At 61.6% G+C, this 17,878-nt stretch overlaps 1 protein-coding gene and 1 long non-coding RNA gene across 5 annotated transcripts in view; one reads left to right on the top strand and one right to left on the bottom strand.

The window, feature by feature from the left end:
- Positions 1 to 3,747: 3,747 nt before the first annotated feature.
- Positions 3,748 to 17,878, bottom strand: part of LOC131816549 (soluble calcium-activated nucleotidase 1) — a 30,779-nt gene continuing 16,648 nt past the window's right edge. For 2 of the 3 annotated variants that reach the window (XM_059149379.1, XM_059149380.1), the window contains 5 exons: positions 10,095 to 10,175; positions 8,811 to 9,002; positions 8,238 to 8,369; positions 6,914 to 7,172; positions 3,748 to 5,154 (listed from right to left, as the gene is read on the bottom strand). In XM_059149379.1, the coding sequence (XP_059005362.1) occupies positions 4,101 to 5,154; positions 6,914 to 7,172; positions 8,238 to 8,369; positions 8,811 to 9,002; positions 10,095 to 10,175 (1,718 nt within the window). In that variant the 3' untranslated portion in view covers positions 3,748 to 4,100. Of the gene's footprint in view, positions 5,155 to 6,913; positions 7,173 to 8,237; positions 8,370 to 8,810; positions 9,003 to 10,094; positions 10,176 to 11,563; positions 11,688 to 17,878 lie in introns of those variants that run through there. The other variant, XM_059149381.1, reaches the window with a different exon arrangement.
- Positions 11,828 to 17,414, top strand: LOC131816555 (uncharacterized). Of its 2 annotated transcripts, XR_009348110.1 has the most exons (4): positions 11,859 to 13,130; positions 14,477 to 14,594; positions 14,702 to 16,494; positions 17,042 to 17,408. It is a non-coding gene; the product is annotated as an uncharacterized LOC131816555 (long non-coding RNA). The 2 variants fall into 2 exon arrangements; XR_009348109.1 differs by having other exon boundaries at positions 11,828 to 13,130; positions 14,702 to 17,414.

Here is a 17,878-nt window from a genome sequence, read left to right as displayed (position 1 = left end):
GCTCTTCACCCCAAACCAAAAACGATGGCAGAGAGCGTGGGGGGCTCCCCTCGGCCCCTCCCTGGGGTCACCCCACGACAGCTCCGTGCAGGAGGGGTGGTCCCAGAAGGAACACCTGGGTCATCTGGGGCAGGGTCTGGGGGGTGGGGGACACGGAGACTCGGCAGACAGCCAGGAATGTTCTGCGGCTTGCTTGTCTGTCTGTCTAACTTGATACTGTGTCTGGAGTCACTTTCATGGGGCACACGTGGCACGAGAGCGTCCCTTTGAAGGGACCTCGTCTGCCCTGGACAGAGGCCGTGCTCTTTCCACTGTCCAGCCAGTCCTCCGAATGTCCCTCCTGCACTTGCGACACCTGCTGCTGTGTGACTGAGACCAGGCTGCCGCTCCTAGGTGGCCTCTCCGTGGGGCAGCATGTGGCTCGGCGTGGCGGGGACGGCTCGGGACGCTTTCGGAGGGAGAACGGTGGCAGCGGCATCCGGAACCCAGGATCCCCGGAGCCGTGGGCGTGTCCGTGGCAAGGTGCCGGCGGTGTCAGTTCCAACTTCACTACTGGGGTCCGGCCACCCTCAGCCCCTTGGCCGGGGCCGATTTCAAATGGCAGCTCCGGGGGGCCCCCGGGGTGTCAGTCAGTTAAGCATCTGCTTTCTGCTCAGGTCATGGACCCGGGGTCCTGGGATCGAGTCCTGCATGGGGCTCCTTGCTCAGCAGGGAGCCTGCTTCTCCCTTTCCTCTGCCTCTGCCCTCCTGTCTCAAATCAGTAAAAAAAATCTTAAAAAAAAAAAAAAAAAAAAAAAGAACCAACTAGCAGGTCCTCGGGACAGGCGGTGGCGGCCATTTTCCCTCCCTTGGCTCTACAGGGGCCTCTCACCGTGGGGCTCTGCCGCCGCGCGCCCAAGCCTGGGTTAGCGTCCACCAGGAGGAGAGGCCCCCTGGAGAAGGGGCCCGACGCTCCCAGCTGTCCCACCCAGGTGAGGCCCCCAACGCGAGGAGCCTGGCCAGCCCTGTGGGAGCGAAGAGGAACATTCCAGCAGAAGCCAGCCCAGGCGGCGATTCCCAGGGCCGGACGCCTTGTTAGTGGGCCAATCACCCCAAGCACTGAGTTTCTGCATTGTTGCTCAGTCCCCGATCCTGGTTCTTGAGCCTTCCCCTGCATTCCACCGGCTTTCTAGTTCCTTCCATAAACCTTCTTCTGCCTGGATTCAGCAGTCGTCCTCGAGGTTACCTCCTGGGCCATAATGGCTGCTGGGTAACCTCGGGGACGAGGAGACAGTGGTGGGGAGAGAGGAGGTACCTACCCCCAGAAAGACGGCCCCATCTCTCCTGTGTGAGAGCAAAAGAAAGCATCTCGGGTAAGTCACCGCTATTTTGGGCTTTCATTATGAGCAGCCGACGCTAGAGATACCCTGTACAGGTGCATCCCCCAGAGGTCTGGTTTGCTGTGTGTGCGTCTGAGAGTCGTGCTAACCGCCGCAGCTGGCCGATGGGCAACGGAACTCCCCCGAGACCCATGAGCTCCTCAATGCGATACCGAGGGAGGAACCCGGGACCCAGGACCCCAACGGGGGCACCTCGGTGGTGAATCCGTAGCCCGTAGCTGGACAGACCTGGTCAGCTCTCTTCCCTGAATGCCGGAGGACACAGACCCAGGAGGGGGGCGCCCGGTGGCCGGGCTTCCCGACGGCAAGGGGAGGATGTGGCCAGCTGTCCACGAGGTGCGGGACCAGGGCAGATGCCTTCACGAGCTGCTAACCCAGGGGGCTTGAGCTTCACGAAGGTGCCCTGGGGAGCTCAGGGGGCCTGGCAGGAGGACCCCCCAGGAGGTGTCTGGGGGTCTGGAGTCAAGTCACGCCCCGCCCTCTTCAGCAGGGAACCTCTCTTCTTCCACCCACAACCAGCTTTGGGCCCCAGCACCCGAACGCGTGTCCCGGGCCGCCCTCCGGGAACTAGACGGGATCTGAGCTGCGAGCCGCAGGTGGGCGGCCCCGTCGATCCCAGGAGCGTGGGTGACTCGCACCTACCGGGGCTCTCTTGCATCTCAGCCCACCCTCCCCCGGCCCCCTACAGCCTCGAGGGGGGAAAAACAGGCCTGGCTTCAGGCGCCAAGGGCAGGCCAGCCCCACGTGACCAGCCCCTGTGCGCCGCCGCCCTCCCTTAGGGACTGAAGGTTGAGCAGACATCGCACTCCCCATTTGGGTACAGGGAGGAGGGTCTGGGGCCCCGTGCCTGTGGAGAAGGCCATGGCTTCGGTCAGAGAGCCGGGAGGGAAGGAGTAGTGTGGGGGCGTGACGGCAGGCCCGGGGGCCAGGACGAAGACAGATGTCTTGGAAGTCACAGAGGGTGAGGACGTTTAAGTCTCGTGACTGCTCATGGAAAGGCCCCCCCGCCCCCCACCAAGAGACCAGTGTTTCTACTGCGAGACCCCTTCACGTCCCACCGAGGTGGAAGGTGACAGTTTCACCATGGCTTTGGGCCAGTCCAAGGGGGGTGGAGAAGGGTGGTTTGAGGGGAGCTGGGGGAGCAGTGCTGACCCTCAAAAGCATACGGAGCGGGGAAGGAACTCGGGCAGACCTGGGGGGGTCCCCCTCCCATGGCCGGGCTGTGGGCTTCCACACGGGCAGGGGCCACGGGGGCCGGGGAGCATAGGAGAGGGGAGCCGCTGTTGGTGCCACGGGGCTGACCGCACCACGGCGTGTCCTGCTGCATCCAGCGCGTATGGACACGAACGTTTGCTTTCTGTCGGCCTTGACCTGCTGCTGGGCCCGACGGCAGTGACCGGGCTCATCAACCGGCAACCGAAGCAAAATGACCAATGGCACAGGACGGCCACAGGAGTGGCCACGACGGCAGAGCTGGGGCCGGTGCGCCATCGGAGCTGGGGGCAGTGGCGGGGGTCAGGCGGGAGGATCGTGTCCCTGCGTCTGCAGCGGCGGGAGGGGAAGAAGTGTGGGGCGGGGCCTGCTGCCGCCATGGCTTCCCACCTTTTGACCCCCCGCTCTTTCCACCGGGGGAGCCGGGTGCTGCCTCCCCTTCCTGAGGCCACGACCGGCCAGAGGCTCGTGCTCAGACCCCGACTGAGAGTGGCGGGCGTCGTGGCCTGGGCTCAGCCAACCAGATGCTTTCACGAGGGACCCTGGGCCTGGAGCGTGTGTCACGGAGAAGCGGGGACAGTTCTGAGTTCCCACCCCCCTTGCAGTGGGGGCGGCCTTGGGCACCCAGAACCCAGGGGTGGCATTCTCTCTGGGCCCCAGACTCGGCCCCCCGCCACCTGGAGCCTGTGGGTCGCCCGGTACCATTCAGCATGTCCGGCCGGCCGGGCTGCCCTGTCGTGGGTGTTGTGGTCAGCCACCTTGCTGAGGGCCACGGAGGTTGCTTCCAGGTCCCATTCTCACAGGCACGGGGTCCCCGTCCCTGCACAGGCGTGAGGATTGACAGAGGCGCGGAGCTGAGCACCGGTCGCTCCTTCTCCCTGGAGCGCACCCCGCCCCCCGTTTTCCTGCGCCGCTGCTCACTCCTCATGTCTAACCCCGAGTGGGTCCAGCCCCTGCCGCCCCTGCACCTCCTCTGGCTTCCTTCACCTGTCCCTCCAATTTTAACGACCCCACATGTCTGTCTACTTGTGTCCTGACCCCCAGATGGTAGCTTCATGAGGACAGGGCCTGTGTCTGCTCATTCTGTGCCCCAGGGCCCAACACGCCCAAGGCCCGCATGCGGAATGGACTCATGACTGCACACGAACGCGGGAACTTGGGAATCCCAAGGCCATCTTAGTGATCTCAGATGGGGGACAGCAGAGGACAGGGGAGTGAAAATCGGTGTGGAAAGTCCAGCAGCTGCCCCGCCCAGGTCCCTCTGCTTCTCCACCTGGAAACCAGCCCGGCGGCGGCGGTGTGGGGGGTGGGGGTGGGGAGTGGTCCTGGGACTTCTGGGCCCAGTGGGAAGCATTTGTTGAAACCTTCCAGTACTTTCTCTAAGCTCAGCTCGATGAAAGCAGGAGCGCCCTCTGGTGGCCACTGTTGGGGATGGCCGCAGACAGGAAGCAGCTGTGGTGGGGGGGAGTGTGTGGCTCTGGGAGGCCCCGGGGTTCTCCGCGCTCCTGTCTAGTCCACGCCCGAGGAGTTGGTCAGGTAGAAGGGGCGGATGACCGCTTGGTAGCTGCTGAAGGAGCCTGCCGGGCAGGGGAAGAGGGAGGCGCTCCGGGAACTGTTGGTGCCCAGGGCACTGGGGATCCTGGCCTTCTGCCCCTCGAAGTCGGTGACCTGGGCCACGAAGCGCCCCCCACAGACCATCAGGGCTTTGTTTTCATAGCCGATGGTGGGATCTGAGTAGTCAGACTTGGAGAGGCCCAGGAGGGGGACCTCGTCCGAGGAGCATGAGAACCCATAGTTCCAGCAGCTCTGGATGGTGGGCAGGTAGACCAGAGACCAGGAGATGCGCTTGTTCTGGAACAGGAAGCTGGGGTGCTGTGGGGTCTGGAAGGACCGGTAGTTGTCGTTCCAATAGCCGGACGAGACCTGGGAATTGCCGGAGACGGAGGCGCTCCAGGTGGGCGAGGTGTACAGCCGGGGCTGGTAGGCGTCCTCGCTGAGGTTCAGGCCTCTGTACTGCGCCAGCAGCCGCAGCGGCACGGTGTGGAATTCTAGGGCCTGCAGGATCTTCTTCTGGAACAGCGCCTCGTGGCCCCCATACAGGGACAGGTTAAACTGCAGCTCGAACAGCACCTCGGGCAGCATCATGGGGAACCGGATCTGCTCCAGCAGGCCTTCCACATCCCTGCGGGGAGGCTGCTTCTCCTGGCTCCACACGTCCAAGGCTGTCAGCAGCGCCAGCTCGCTGGGCACGACCAGCTCGCTCCTGGACAGCAGGACCTGCAGCAGGGCCATGGGCACGGCCGGCCAGGCCTCAGCCTGCGTCAGGGCCTCAAAGTTCCAGGCCAGGAACTGCACACACAGCTCCTCCAGCACGGGGTCCCGCGTGGCCAGGGCATAGGCATAGAGATCCAGGGGCGTCTGGAAAGACGGGTCCTCGGGGAGGACGATGGCAAAGAGGCTGGCGCAGAAGCTCTGCAGCTGCTGGGCGCCGTAGGCGGAGGCGAGCTTGTGGAAGCACTTCATGGACCCCAGGGAGACGGCCAGCCTCCGGGAGTAGAAGTACCTGGGAAGGAGCGAGAGCTGAGCACCCGGCGTCCCCCGCCCCTGCAGGCAACGGGGTGCCCCGGCGTGTGCCAAACCTGCCTCTCCGATACCACCGTCGACCAGGTGCTGCCCACTGACCCACGGAACCCCCTGGGGTGCCACCCATCGCGAGGGGCATTCTGTGCCCCATGGACTTATCCTTTGGGTCAACCCAAAGCCATGTGCACAGACAAGCAGGCAGATCCCAGGGTCCCGGAGCATGAGGCTCCGTCCCTCCCCCGTGACCGCGGCCGCCCCACCACCTCCTGCTCTCCGCCTTGCCTGTCACTGCGGACCCCTTGGCTGGGGGCAGGCGCCCGGAGCGGCGGTGTGGCACTGCTCCCTCTTCCCGCCGGCACAAGCCCAGCCAACCCCTTCGGTCCCCAGCACCTGTCTCGTGCCCCATGACATGAGCGTCACCCCAGTTTGTCCCCCATCTGCTTCCCCTGCCAACTGGGAGCCCCTGCTCCTGGTGACCCAGGGCACGACTCCAGCTTGGCCCCGGGAAGGCGGGGAGTGGGACAGGCACAGGCCCTCCTCCTCAGACATATCACAGAAATCCCTGACCCCGTTGGGAGGGGCGCAGGCTAGCTACCGACTCCTCATGTGGTTGGAAAGAAACCATTTTCATCTCTTTCCACGGCCATTTGTTGTTTTCTCTTAAATGTCGCTTCCCGCTATATAAAGCTTTAGGTCTCAAGAACAAGAAGGAACAGGTCTTTTTAAACGGAATCTTTCTGAACACCAGCCCCTGGAGGCCCCAGCAGGGCGGCCTGGCAGGAGCGACGGCCCAGGCACAGGGCAGGCTGGCCCCCGTGTGTCCGTTTCCTCATCCGGGGCATTGGCTCCCGCGTGCTGCGGAGCCCACCACGTGCACAGCGCAGCTGTGTGCAAGGGCCTGGGTAAGACTTTGTGATGATTTGGGGTCACAGGGGTGCTGCCTTTCCTACAAGCAAGGTCATTACGTGAGGAGCAGGAGGATGAACTCCTAACTGGGTTGTAGGTTCTTGGAAATCTTCTACCACAGCCTTACATTACTGAAGAGCTAGATGGGTGTGTGTGTGTGCGTGTGTTTCTGGGCCCCCAATTTCTTCCCAACTACATGCATGTCTGGGCCTCTCCAGAGGCTGTGTGATGTGGTGTTGGGAGGCAAGTGGCCCAGACCCGTGGCCTCGAGTGTGCAAGGAGCCTCCTGCTCTGGGCGACCCCCGGGGCCCCTTCCCAGCTCTGCCCTAGGCCCCTGTAGCCACCTCTCACCGAGCTGGGCCAGGCATCTTGTTCCTGATGAGTTCGGAACCCACAGAGCACTGGAAACCTCTTAGAATAGTGGTACTTACTCCGGGAGGTTTTTTATGCAGTGTTTGGTGAAAGTTGGTCTATCTCTGTGTGTGTGTGTGTGTGTGTGTGTGTGTGTGAGCGTGGGTGTCCGTGCAGAGTATGCACGTCTATGCAGGAGTGTGTGAATGGGTGTGTGCACACAAGTGTGGCACGGAGAGTGCGTGTGCACACTGGTGAGTGTGGAACACACACGACTGTAAGCCCAGCCTGTGCACCCACGAGTGTGCGCGCGTGCACATGAATGAGTGTGGTTGCACGCAGGTGTGTGTGGGCGAGTGCGTGTGTGCTGTGCACGTGCGTGTGTTCGTGAGTGCACCGGTGTGCTTGGCGATGTAGCCCTGGGGTTCGCTGTGGGAGGGGATGAGCCTGGGCCCTGGTACCCCCATCCCGGGGGCGGTCACCTGATGAAGTCTCTGACGACAGGCAGGCACTCTGCGTCCACCTCCATGGTGACCGTGCGGCCCGGCTCCTTCCACAGGGCCTGGGCCTCGGGGTTGGAAGACAGGATCAGCCTGTGGGCGCACAGGTCCAGGCCCTCCTGCTGCTGGTCCCGCACCCTCACCCTGATGGACAGGTCACAGCCCATCTGGCTGTCGAAGATCTGCTCGAGGGCCATGGGGAGCTCATCCGACAGGTCCAGGGTGTGGGTGCTCCGGGTTTCTGGGAGGGGCGGAGGGGAGTATATGGTCAGGTCGGGCACTGTCACCGAGAGCACTTCTCCTCCCTGGACGCAGGCTCCTCCCAGCCCCAAAGCCCAGGGTGCCGCTCGCGACTGCGGCCCAGAGCCCTCACCCCCGCCGAGCACCCGGGTCAGCTCCCCTGCTCCCCCACACTCAGGCGGCCCCTGCTGACCTCCAGAGCTCGAGGCCCCACCGTTTACAATCCGGACCCAACAAGCAGTGACCCAGGCAACCCCTTCTAAGAACCCAAACCTTCTCCCTGGTTTGACGGTCCAAAGAGTGAGGGTCTTCTGGAAACTCAGTTTCGAGCTTTGGGGTCCCCGGCAGCCTCCCTCAGGGACCGAGGCCTAGGAAGCAACTCCTCGGCGCCCCCCTCCCCGAGACAGTCCCAGCGCTGCGCTGAGAACTAAGCCCACCTGGTCTGTCTGTGCCGCCGGCAGGTGTGAGTCCGTCCCGACACGTCAACCAGGTGGGTTCAGCCCGCCATTCCTCCGGCCCCCACTCCCACCGTGGGCTCCCCACCAGACTGCTCCCGGCCCTGCCCCCTCCCACACCCCACCGCGAGCCCTCCACGCCGCTGCCCTATCCTTGTATGAATGCCCTGATGTGCCCTCTGGCCCCGTGCGAAGGACAAGTGGACAACAGTGACGCTGGGCTGGGGGCGGCAGAACACAGAGCGCCTGCTGAGGTCAGCGCGTGTCGTGGGGGCAGGGGAGAGGCGGGAGGGGCGGGCTTCCACCACGGGGCAGGTTGAAGGCACATTCTGCTTTCTGTGCAGGCATGTGGGTGCCACCTTCCACGTTGCAGAACGAGGACTGACAACGGGGAGAGGCTGGGGTTTAGAGCAGCAACAGGCAGGTGGCCCGCGGCTCTGGCCTGTTGGGCCCGGGTGAACACGGCCTCTGCGAGCCGCTCCATTGGAGGACGGTGGGGAGTTTGGAATCGCTGCTGAGCGGGGTGGGCTCGGGAGGTTGTCCTGTCCCCTCTGGGCCAGGGGGCGTCCCAGGGGAACTTGTTGCGGAGGGCGTGTGTGCCCGGGGCTCACCATTGGTGCAGATGGCGCTGGCGTCCTGACTGTGCCTGCACCGGCTCTTCAGCCAGCCCAGCGACGTGCAGTTGGCCAGCGAGGGCTCCGTCCCCGTGCACTCCACCTCGTCCAGCATGACCGGGCCGGTGCCTGGTGGCACCACAAGGAGGACGGGGGGCTGGGCGGGGCTTGGGGGGAAGGGCCGGGGCACGGGCTGCTCCCCCAGAAGCCGTGCAAAGGCCGGAGAGCGGCCACAGGAGAAGAGCTCTGGGCCTCCCGACCTGCGCTGCGACCGTGGCGCTCCATCCCACCCCCCGGGCCCCGGGCCGTCCGCCGCCCAGTAGAACGCGGGGCTGCTCGAGCGCGCCTCCGGGTTTAAGCTTGGAACTCTGGGCCATAAAGCAGCCTCCGCTGAGGAGTTGGCCTAGTTCTGTGTCATCAGAACCACCTCCCTGCACCAGACTCGGGGTGGGGGCGTTTCAGGAAGGGGCGCGCCCCGAGGGAATAGGGCGGCAGGTCCCCAGTGTCTCCGTGAGGAGGGCCACGCGCGGGTCTTAGGTGACGGTCCCTTCCTGGGGCAGGCAGGCCTACCTGGCCCAAAGGCTGCTCCGCCCAGAGCCTCAGTGGCATTCGTAAACCCCAGGGCCCGGCAGACGACGCTGGCATCCGTCAGGTCCCACAGGTTGTCACACACGGTCCCCCACTGGCCTCTGTAGAAGATCTCCACGCGGCCCTCGCTGGGGGTGTTCCCGTCCGCCAGCCGCATGTCCCCATCTTCTGCGCCTACGGGGCTCCCGAGGGCACAGGCATCAGCAGGGATGGAGGCCAGGCAGCCGGGACCCCGTCCCAGCAGGGAACCTGCCCGTCACCTCCCCCACCTGGAAGCGTCACTTGTCAAGTTCCTCCCCGGGGGGGGGGCCACTGCCCCTGTAGCCTTACAGCCCCCCATCTCTCCCCCCATCCCACTGGGTAAAGCGCCTTTTCTTGTCTTCGAGACAAGGGGCGGAAGGGGGAACCAGGGCTCTAGCACCTGAGGGTAGGGGAGGTGGGGCCCCCGGGAAGAACAGGGGAGGAGGAGGGGCCCACGCTGCCCCCACCTGAGGGTGTACGGGCCTTGGGGTGCACCGAGCGCATGACGGTGGGAGGGCTGTGGGGGGAGTCCTGGGGCAGCAGGCCCGGGGACCCCCAGCCCAGGGAACCCCAGAAACACTGGCAGAATGAGTCGGGTGCAGAGACAAAGTGGGACTGTTCTGGGCCGGGGGGCCGGGTGCCGTGTCGGAGGGCGGTTCTCAGCTGGGGGAGTAGCCAGGCTCCACGGGGTCTCCTGAGCCCAGGGTGCAGACAGCACGAGGACCGGTGTCCAGAACACTGGAAGTCTGACTGTGTGGAAGGGTCCTGACTCATGCACCCACCCCTGCTCTCTGCATTTGGTCTGTCCAATGGGCTCCTCCTGCTCGGTCCCTCTGGTTCCCACGGGATGAAATCAAGAATCCCTTGTTATGGGGCGCCTGGGTGGCTCAGTGGGTTAAGCCGCTGCCTTTGGCTCAGGTCATGATCCCAGAGTCCTGGGATCGAGTCCCACGTCAGGCTCCCTGCTTCTCCCTCTGCCTCTGCCTGCCACTCTGTCTGCCTGTGCTCACTCTCTCTGACAAATAAATAAATAAAATCTTAAAAAAAAAAAAAGAAAAGAAAAGAAAAAGAAAAAAAGAGAATCCCTTGTTACCCTACAGAACCTACAAGCCACCGTCACTTAGGATAACCCGGGCTTCAAGCAGGAGAGAAGACCCGGGCTGACCCAGCGACCGAAGCCCCGAGCAGAACGCTGCCTCGATTCTCAAGGGGGAGTGGCAGCTTCTCCAACACGGCACAACTCACCTTGAGTCCCTGCCGCCAGCAGCCACATCCAGAGGAGCAATGGGACGGCCATAGCCTCTCCGGGGACGGGGGGCCCCTGTCCTGGGGTGGAAGGAAGCAGTTGAGTCAGAAGGCAGAGCTGGACAGCCCTTGGGAGCAGGCCCTGTCTGTCCAGGACCGTTTAGACCCTGTGTATGGAGGACGACAGCCGGGCACAGTCCCTGCTCCTCTGAGCTGTGAGGGTGACGGGGGTCCCTCACCTGCTGGGGGAGGTAGTCCTCCAAGGAGGAGTCAGACTTGCCCAGACAGACCAGGGAAGGGGGCCCGGGGGAGGTGTCTGAGCAGCAGGACAGTAACAACAGAAGCCCTTCTCGGAGAACCAGGCCCTGGGTGTGGCCGCCAGTAGGGCTGGGAGGGGCGGGTAGGAGGAGTCGGGGGCCTGCGGGGGGCCCGACAGGAGCGGCCGGGTGGGCCTTGCTCGCGGTCGGCCTGAGCCGCTGGGCCCCTGGGGGAGTGCCTGGAGAGCTGTCTGTGCGCCCCCGAAGGGAGGGGACGCGTCAGGAGGCCACAGAGAGCCAGGCAGGACTGGCAGAGAGGGCCGGAGGCGGCGGCTGGGAGGGTGATGCAGGGCATCAAGGCTGAGGTCGGGTCGGACTCTGCGGCTGGGTAGGGGCTGGGGGAGCAGGCGCCTGGTGGGGACCTGCCTGAGGTCAGTGTCCCCAAGAACCAAAGGCTATGAGACGCTGGGGCCACCAAGACCGCACAGTCAGCCTGGATGGGGCCCAGGGGGTGTAGGGAGGTCCGGCTCTTCCAGCTGCTGCCTGGGGCTCTTGCTTCTCTAGAACCCTCGGGGCTGGCTCCAACCTGCTCTCCACCTGCTGTGTCCCCGCCATGTCCTGAACACGGACGAGCCAGTCCTTGTCTCTCGGGCTCCAGAGACTCTCGTGGCCCCCGCGGCACTCCTGGGCGCAGCCAGAGGCTGCTGTTGCAGGCACCCCTACCGGTCAGGGCCTGCTGACCCCAAGACAGCACCCCGCTTCTGCATTAACAATGGCCAGTCGTGCCTGGTGTATTGTATGCAAACGTGGCTGCCCTTACGGTGTTCACGGCCACCTACTGTAGCCTGATTCCTTCTCCCACTTGTGCGGTTGGGATAGGGACTGCTTGCCCCTGGCTCATTTGGTGCCTTTTGCAAATTAGAAAAAGATACTTTTCCTTTAGACATGCGTAGGCCTGGGCCGAAATGCACAAACTGGGGAAAGCGCACTGGGCTGAATTCCAAGCCTGCTTGCCCCTTTGTCCTTGTGCAGTGAGCAACCTGAGCAGCTGTCCATACAGAGACCTTCTGGATCTGGGAGCAGCCGTGATGGTCCCTGGGCTGAGGAGGAGCACCAGATCCCCAGTTGGGTACAAAGGGGGAGATTATGCCCACTAGGTGACGTTGGGTAGAGAGAGGGACACCCACCTGAGAGTAAGAGGCACAAGCTTACCGGCCTGAGGCAAGTTCTGTCGGCTGCCCTGGAGCCTCTCCCCTTCCTGCGGCAGGCTCCCTCTGCAGGCTGTCCTTCCACCCAGAAAACCCTCCCAGTGTGCAGTGTGGTCAGGCTCGTCCCAGGAAATACTAGAGAAAACAGTCTAGTTTCGATTCCTAGAAACCACCTGACTCGGGGTTCTTCTGGGGTTGGCTGCCGACAAGACTCCCCGGGCCCCTCCTCCCCCTCAGCTCCCACCGTGGGTGTCGGGGTGGCGGAAGCCTGAGCGGGGAAGCACAGCTGCCCATCACCAGAGCAAGACGGCCAAGAGCCACGCGTGAATGTCAACAATCTTCCAAGCCGGAAGGGCCCCCAGGGCGGGCGTTGGGGGAGGGGGGGAGGAGTACAGGGCGAGGCGGAGTGGGGGCAGGGTTGTGCCGGTGTGACCGGGGCCTCCCCCTGAACGCTCTGAGCCATGTCCCAGGTCTGGCACGTGGCCAGCAGAGTGGACGCCGCCGGGATGGCCGCTCACTCTGTCTGCCTGGCTCTGAGCGTTTGGCAGGCCTGACCCCCCAGAGAGGCCCCACCCTGCGAGGCCACACAGACCCATCCCCCAACAGCGGGAGGGAGGCTCTGAGACATGAGACAACACGCCCTGATGTGCAGCCGGCCCTGGGAAGAGCTGGCCCCACACGCAGCAGCGTCCCCCAGAGCCTGTGCTGGCAGAGGATGTCACCCACCCCCGAGGCCGGCTGTTCTCCCGGAGTCTCTCTCCCGGCGGGGCAGGGGATGCAGCTTCTGGAGTGGCCGTAGAGAGTGGAGCCCACCTTCTGGCCATCCCCGGCCTCTGGGAGAAAGTGGCACCGCGGTTTCCCCTCGGAGAAGCACCCTCTCTCGCTCCCAGGTTGTGCTCTGAGGACCCCAGGCTCAGCCGGAGTCGAACCCAGAGCTGGCAGCTCAGAGCCCTGCGGGCCCCTTGCTACAAGGACGGTGTCAGGGAGGGCCCGTGAGGGCACCCAGCGCGTGAGAGTCAGCTTCGCCTCTTGGAGGGGAAATGGGGCAGAGCCGGGACACAGAGACAGTAGCAGGTCCTGATGTGATGGTCTGAGCCACCGGCTCCAGCTGGCCTCAAGTCAAGGTCAAGCCCCGGGATTTGCGTTTAAATGAGGCAATCAGCGTCCTCTATGTTTTGGTCACCTGCATCCCAAGGTTCTGGATGGGGGCGGTCCTTCGGGTCGTCCCCTGGTCTGCACGTGAGAATCAGGTGGGAATTTTACCAACTCCTGACGCCTGTGTCCGCTCAGTCACCGTCTCTGCGTGGGGAGTGGCACAGGTATCTTAAAGCCTTCCAGGTGGCTGCCATGTGCAGCCAGGGCTGACAGCCACTGACAGACACACTGTATCCCCGGCAGCCTGTGGTCCCGGGGGTGAGGTCACACATTTAATGGCTCTTTGCCCAAGACACGAGGTTTTGGGGGGTCCCAGGGTTCATCTGACTCCCTCCAAGGAAACTGCAGGATCTGGAAATAGCGCTGGCGGAAGAGACAGAGAATCTTAAGACCCCGTCCGGATTAAGAAGCTTCAGGTTTGTGGGCACAGAACCTCCAGAACCTTGCTCACATGGTCCCATGGGGCTCTCGCTGGACACGTTGCCCATCAGGAAAAGGAGACGAGGGAGGCCCTGCGGGAGGTGTTGGTGCGGGAGGTGTTGGTGGTGTGAACCTCACACAGATAACAGCCAGTTATCCTGCCGGCAAAACCCCGCTTATTCAGGAAGAGCCGCGAATTGCAACCTGGAACCAGGAACCAACGCAGAGCCACGGGCGGGTCCACGGGGACGCAGAGGAGGCTCTTTGACGTGGCGGGAAGGGAGGGTCGTTAGAATCAGAAAGGCCGCGGGGGTAAACCGGGGGTTGGCAGCATGGGGGTGTCTCCCAGGCTGGGCTGTCGCGGGGCAGGAGCGGGGGAGGCGCGGGGGAGGTAGGTGGTGGGGGGCAAGCAGCTCCCGCCCGCTGGGTCTGCAGCAGCCACGGGCGCCGGCCAGGAGAGCGCCCCCTGCCGGCCACCCCGCTCCACTCTAACAGAGCCTCCCTTTAAAACTCAAGTTGCCAAAGCCTTAGCCCCACAGTCCTGGGAAGTCCTTCAAGTGGAAGGGAGTAAAACACAGGACCGGGGCCTCTTCGCGGGACCAGCTTATGGGTATCTGCTTCCCCGGGGCTTTCTGCAAGGGCAGCACGGACCTGGCACTTGAGATGCCTGGTCCGGCGCCGAGTGGCTCAGTTCAGAGGAGGCTGAAAGCCCCGCACACCGCGGATGCCTGGGCCCCCGGCTATGATGGGGTGCACGCTGCTGCTGTCCCCAGGAAGCCACCGCCACCGAGGCACGAGAGATCGCTCAGCCAGCCTGTGGGCTACCCCACCTCCTGCCCAGTGTCCATGCCACCAGCTACTGCCATGGACTGTGCACACACGTGATGTTCACGCCGTGCTGGGAGCAGCTGCTCTTCTTAACCCCCTCCGTGGGCGAGGAAACGGAGGAGCAGAGAGACAGCATCCAGCGGGAAGGGCAGACGCTGGGATTCAAACCCACACCTTTTCTTTTTTAAAAAAAATCGGCTTGAGAACAATCTACAAACAATAGCACGCGTGGAGTGAATGAGTTCTGACCCAGGTACACAGACGGCAACCGGGAGCACAGCCACGGGACACAGAGCGTCTTCGTCACCCCGACAGTGCCCTTATGCGCTTTTGCAGTCAGTCCCTTCCAGCAGCCCCGTCCCTGGCCACCACCGATCTGTCTGTGTGTCTAGAATTCCATAGAAGTAGAAACATTCGGTCGGTAATGTTTCGCATCTGGGCCCTTACTGAGCGCGGCGCTTCGTGCATTCGTGCAAATCCTAGTAACAGGCTCATTTCTCTTCTTGCCTCCCAGACGGACGGACGGCCGTTTGCTTCTGCTTTTCTGTGTCGAGGCCATTTGGGACATTCCTGGGTTGCCACTGTTACAATAAAGCTCTTCGGACCGTTCGGGGAGCACACTTGGTGTGAACGTAAGTTTTGTTCTCTTTTGTGTAAAATACCTAGGGATAGGATTACCCGGTCATATGGTAGAAGTGGAACTTTTTTTTTTTTTTTTTTTTTTTTTTTTTTTTTTAAGTAGGTTCCATGCTGAGTGTGGGGCTTGAACTCACAACTCTGCCATCGAGACCAGAGCTGAGATCAAGAGTCAGAAGCTTAACTGACTGAGCCATCCTGGCGGCCCTGGATATTTAACATTTTAAGAAACTATCCGACTACTTCACGCAGTGGCCCGACGGCTCTGCGTCCCTGCTGGCAAGCATCGGAGTGTCCCGGCCACTCTACGTCTTCACCGACCCTTGGCGTCGCCAGTCTCCTTAACTGTACCCACTTTGGCGGGAGCGCAGCGGGGCCTCATAGTGCCTACGCCACTGAGCTCTGATACGCTTGCTGTTGCTCGCGTTTTAAGTCGGGCTGCCTGTCTTCTTACTGAGCTGTCCATGTCCTCTACACACTGCGAACGCAAGTCCTTCAGCAGACGGGGTCTGCAGATCTAGTTCTCACCTTCCCATGCCTTTTCATCTTCACAGCGTCCTCTGAAGGATGAAGCTTTCAAATCTAGATGGAGCTCAAAGTGTCATTGTTTTGGTGACACATGGAAGATGTCTCTGCCTGACCCAAAGTCCGTGGTCTTCTGGAATTGCGTAGCGTTCGTTCCTGCCTTTAGTTCTATGATCTGTCCTGAGGTAATTTTGCAAATGGTGGGAGCTAAGGGTTCCAGTCAATGGTCTCCACAGAGATCAGACTTGTCCCCACGCCACTTACACAAAGACAACCTTCTCCCCCCAGTAAACTGCCCTGGCCCCTGGGCCCCGAAGCCATGGACCACACACAGGGGCCTATTTACGGGCTCCTTCTGTTCCTTCGATGTACAGGTCATTGTTCTCCTGCCAATACGACAGCTTGGATTGCTTATTGCTTAATATATATGAAGTCCGGAAGCCAGACAGTGGAAGGCCTGTGACTCTGTCCATCTCAGATTTAGCAGTCCCGTCCATCGAGACGGCACATCGTTCCGTGTCCTCGGGCTTTGAGCTCATCCATGCTAACAGTTTCGGTCTATACGCCTTCCCCGTGCTGGTATCTAACGATTTCCATCTATTGCGTGGTTTCCAGTCGCTCGCTGGAGCTACACGGGAATGTTAGTTTCTGTGCGGGCACCACACGTCCCTTGGCTTTGCTAAACTCAACTGCTAGTTCCGGTGGCCCTTCTTTGGAGATGTCTTCGGCTTCTCCATCCAGTCCGTCTTGTCATCGGCAAGTTAAGACAGTTTGGCTCTTTCTCTTCCAGTCTGGGTGACTGTCTTGTCCTTGCCTCGCTGCGCTGCCCGGGACACCCCATCAGACGACTGTGGCGGAGTGTGGTGAGCGCAGCGACGGTGCTTCCAGGCGTGGTAACTGTAAGGGTTGGCACCGGAGAAGGCTGCGTGCGGGGAACAGAGCTTCACTGAGCTCGGCAACGTCTGCTGTTCAAAATTATTTCACCGTAAGAACCTAAGTGGTGGCGCGGGGGTGGGGACAGTGGCCATTCTTGCCTTGTTTCCAGAGCGTTTCCTCTGGAACAGCACCACGCAGGACATGAGCTGGAGGGTTTTGCATGTCCCCTTCACCGGGTTAGAGACGATCCTTTTCCGCTCGGTTCGCTAAGAGTTTTGTTTGCTTGTTTTTAAAATCATGAATGGATAGTGAGTCTGGTCAAGTCCTTTTCCTGTATCTTTGGAGATGATCATATGGTTTTTCCTTCTTAGTCTGTCCATGTGGTGGATTTGGGCGATTTCCGAATATTAAACCACTCTTGCCTTCCCGGAGTGAGACACACTTTCTCATGAACTATTTTCACTTTCATACGCAGCCGGATTTAACCAGCTAAAGGTTTGCTGAAGGTTTTTCATCTATGTTCATGGGGGGATACTAGTCTAGATTTCTTTCTTTCTTTTTTTTGTAACATATTTGTCTGGTTCTGGTATCAGGATAGGGAAGCCCATGAAATGAGTTGGGAAGTATCCAAAATCATAGAAGACTTTGTGGGGGCTTGGCATCATTTCTTCTTCAAATCTTTGATCCGATTCACCAGGAAAACCATTTTCTTTGTGTGGAGGCATTTTATTTTTGTTTTATTTAGATCTTTGTAACAATTTTACTAAGGTGCAGTTTACTTTGGAACTTACCAATTTAAGTGTACATGACAGGGTTAACACTGGGGAAGAAACTAATCTCGGTCGCTGTGTTTCACTCCGTTCCAAAGTGGCTTTCGGGAGTTTTCTTTTTGCTGATCAGCTGCGCCTGAATAGATGAAGAACCTCGGGAGCCAAAGTCACCACGTGTGGCGGCCACCGGCTCACGGCTTCTCTGAGAGCTCACAGCGGGTTTTCGGATCCTTCCTCCTCACTTTGCGATGCCCTGTCTCCTCCTGCCCCAGGCTGATGCGCTCCTGTGTCTCCCTCATGGCTCTCCTGGGACTGTTCTCGCCAGGATCGCCAAGAACACTGGATCCTCCTTGTCGCTCAGTCCGCGAATACTTCTAGACATGCCTGCTTGACCTCCCTGTGGTGTTTGATGGGTCAGGCTCCCAGCAGGAAACAGATGGCTCCAAACGGGGGTCACCGAGGAGGCTTGAAGAAGGGCGAGTTACAAGGTGTGAGTGAGCAGGGGAGGGACACCACAAGGGCTCGAGTGGAATCTGGGGCTCGGCTGCTCTCAGGCCGGGAGGGACCAGGGCAGGGAGCACTCGCTGGAGCACGGGCTGAGAGAGTAGAGGGACTCGCCAGGCACGACCGCGCCCGAGGCAGCCCTGCGGGAGGGAATCTGGGACCCCCAGCTCACCCTCCTCCCTCCTGCCGGTCAGGGCCATCTCAGAGGGCATAGGTGAGGCTCACTCCGGGCAGTCTCTGGGGACCAGAGCAGGGCCGGGAGGGTCTGAGGAGACAAAAGGAACCGTGGGCGCACTTGGCTTTAAGACCTCACGCTCTCGTGGTTTCTCATTTCCGGACCCGGCCTCCCCTTCCAGTGCTCTGGGGGCTTCGATGTAGAGCTGCCTCGGATCCTGCCGCCCTCGGGAACTGTCATCCCCGCAGCTTCACGGCCACGCTACCGAGGCCCTAACAGGTCTTCCTGGGATCCTCCTCCTGCCCAGTGATCCGGGGCGCCCCAGGGCCCAGGCAGCCGCGGGGGAGGGGGGAGCGCACACTAACCAAGCGAGCACCGGGCTTCTCCCGACAGCATCCGCCCTTTACAGACGAGGAACCCGAAGGACAGA

Source organism: Mustela lutreola, chromosome 15 (assembly GCF_030435805.1).
Source record: "Mustela lutreola isolate mMusLut2 chromosome 15, mMusLut2.pri, whole genome shotgun sequence".
NCBI classification, from domain to species: Eukaryota; Metazoa; Chordata; class Mammalia; order Carnivora; family Mustelidae; genus Mustela; species Mustela lutreola.
The sequence above is the reverse complement of the archived record's forward strand: the minus strand, read 5'-3'. Positions and strand labels throughout refer to the sequence as shown.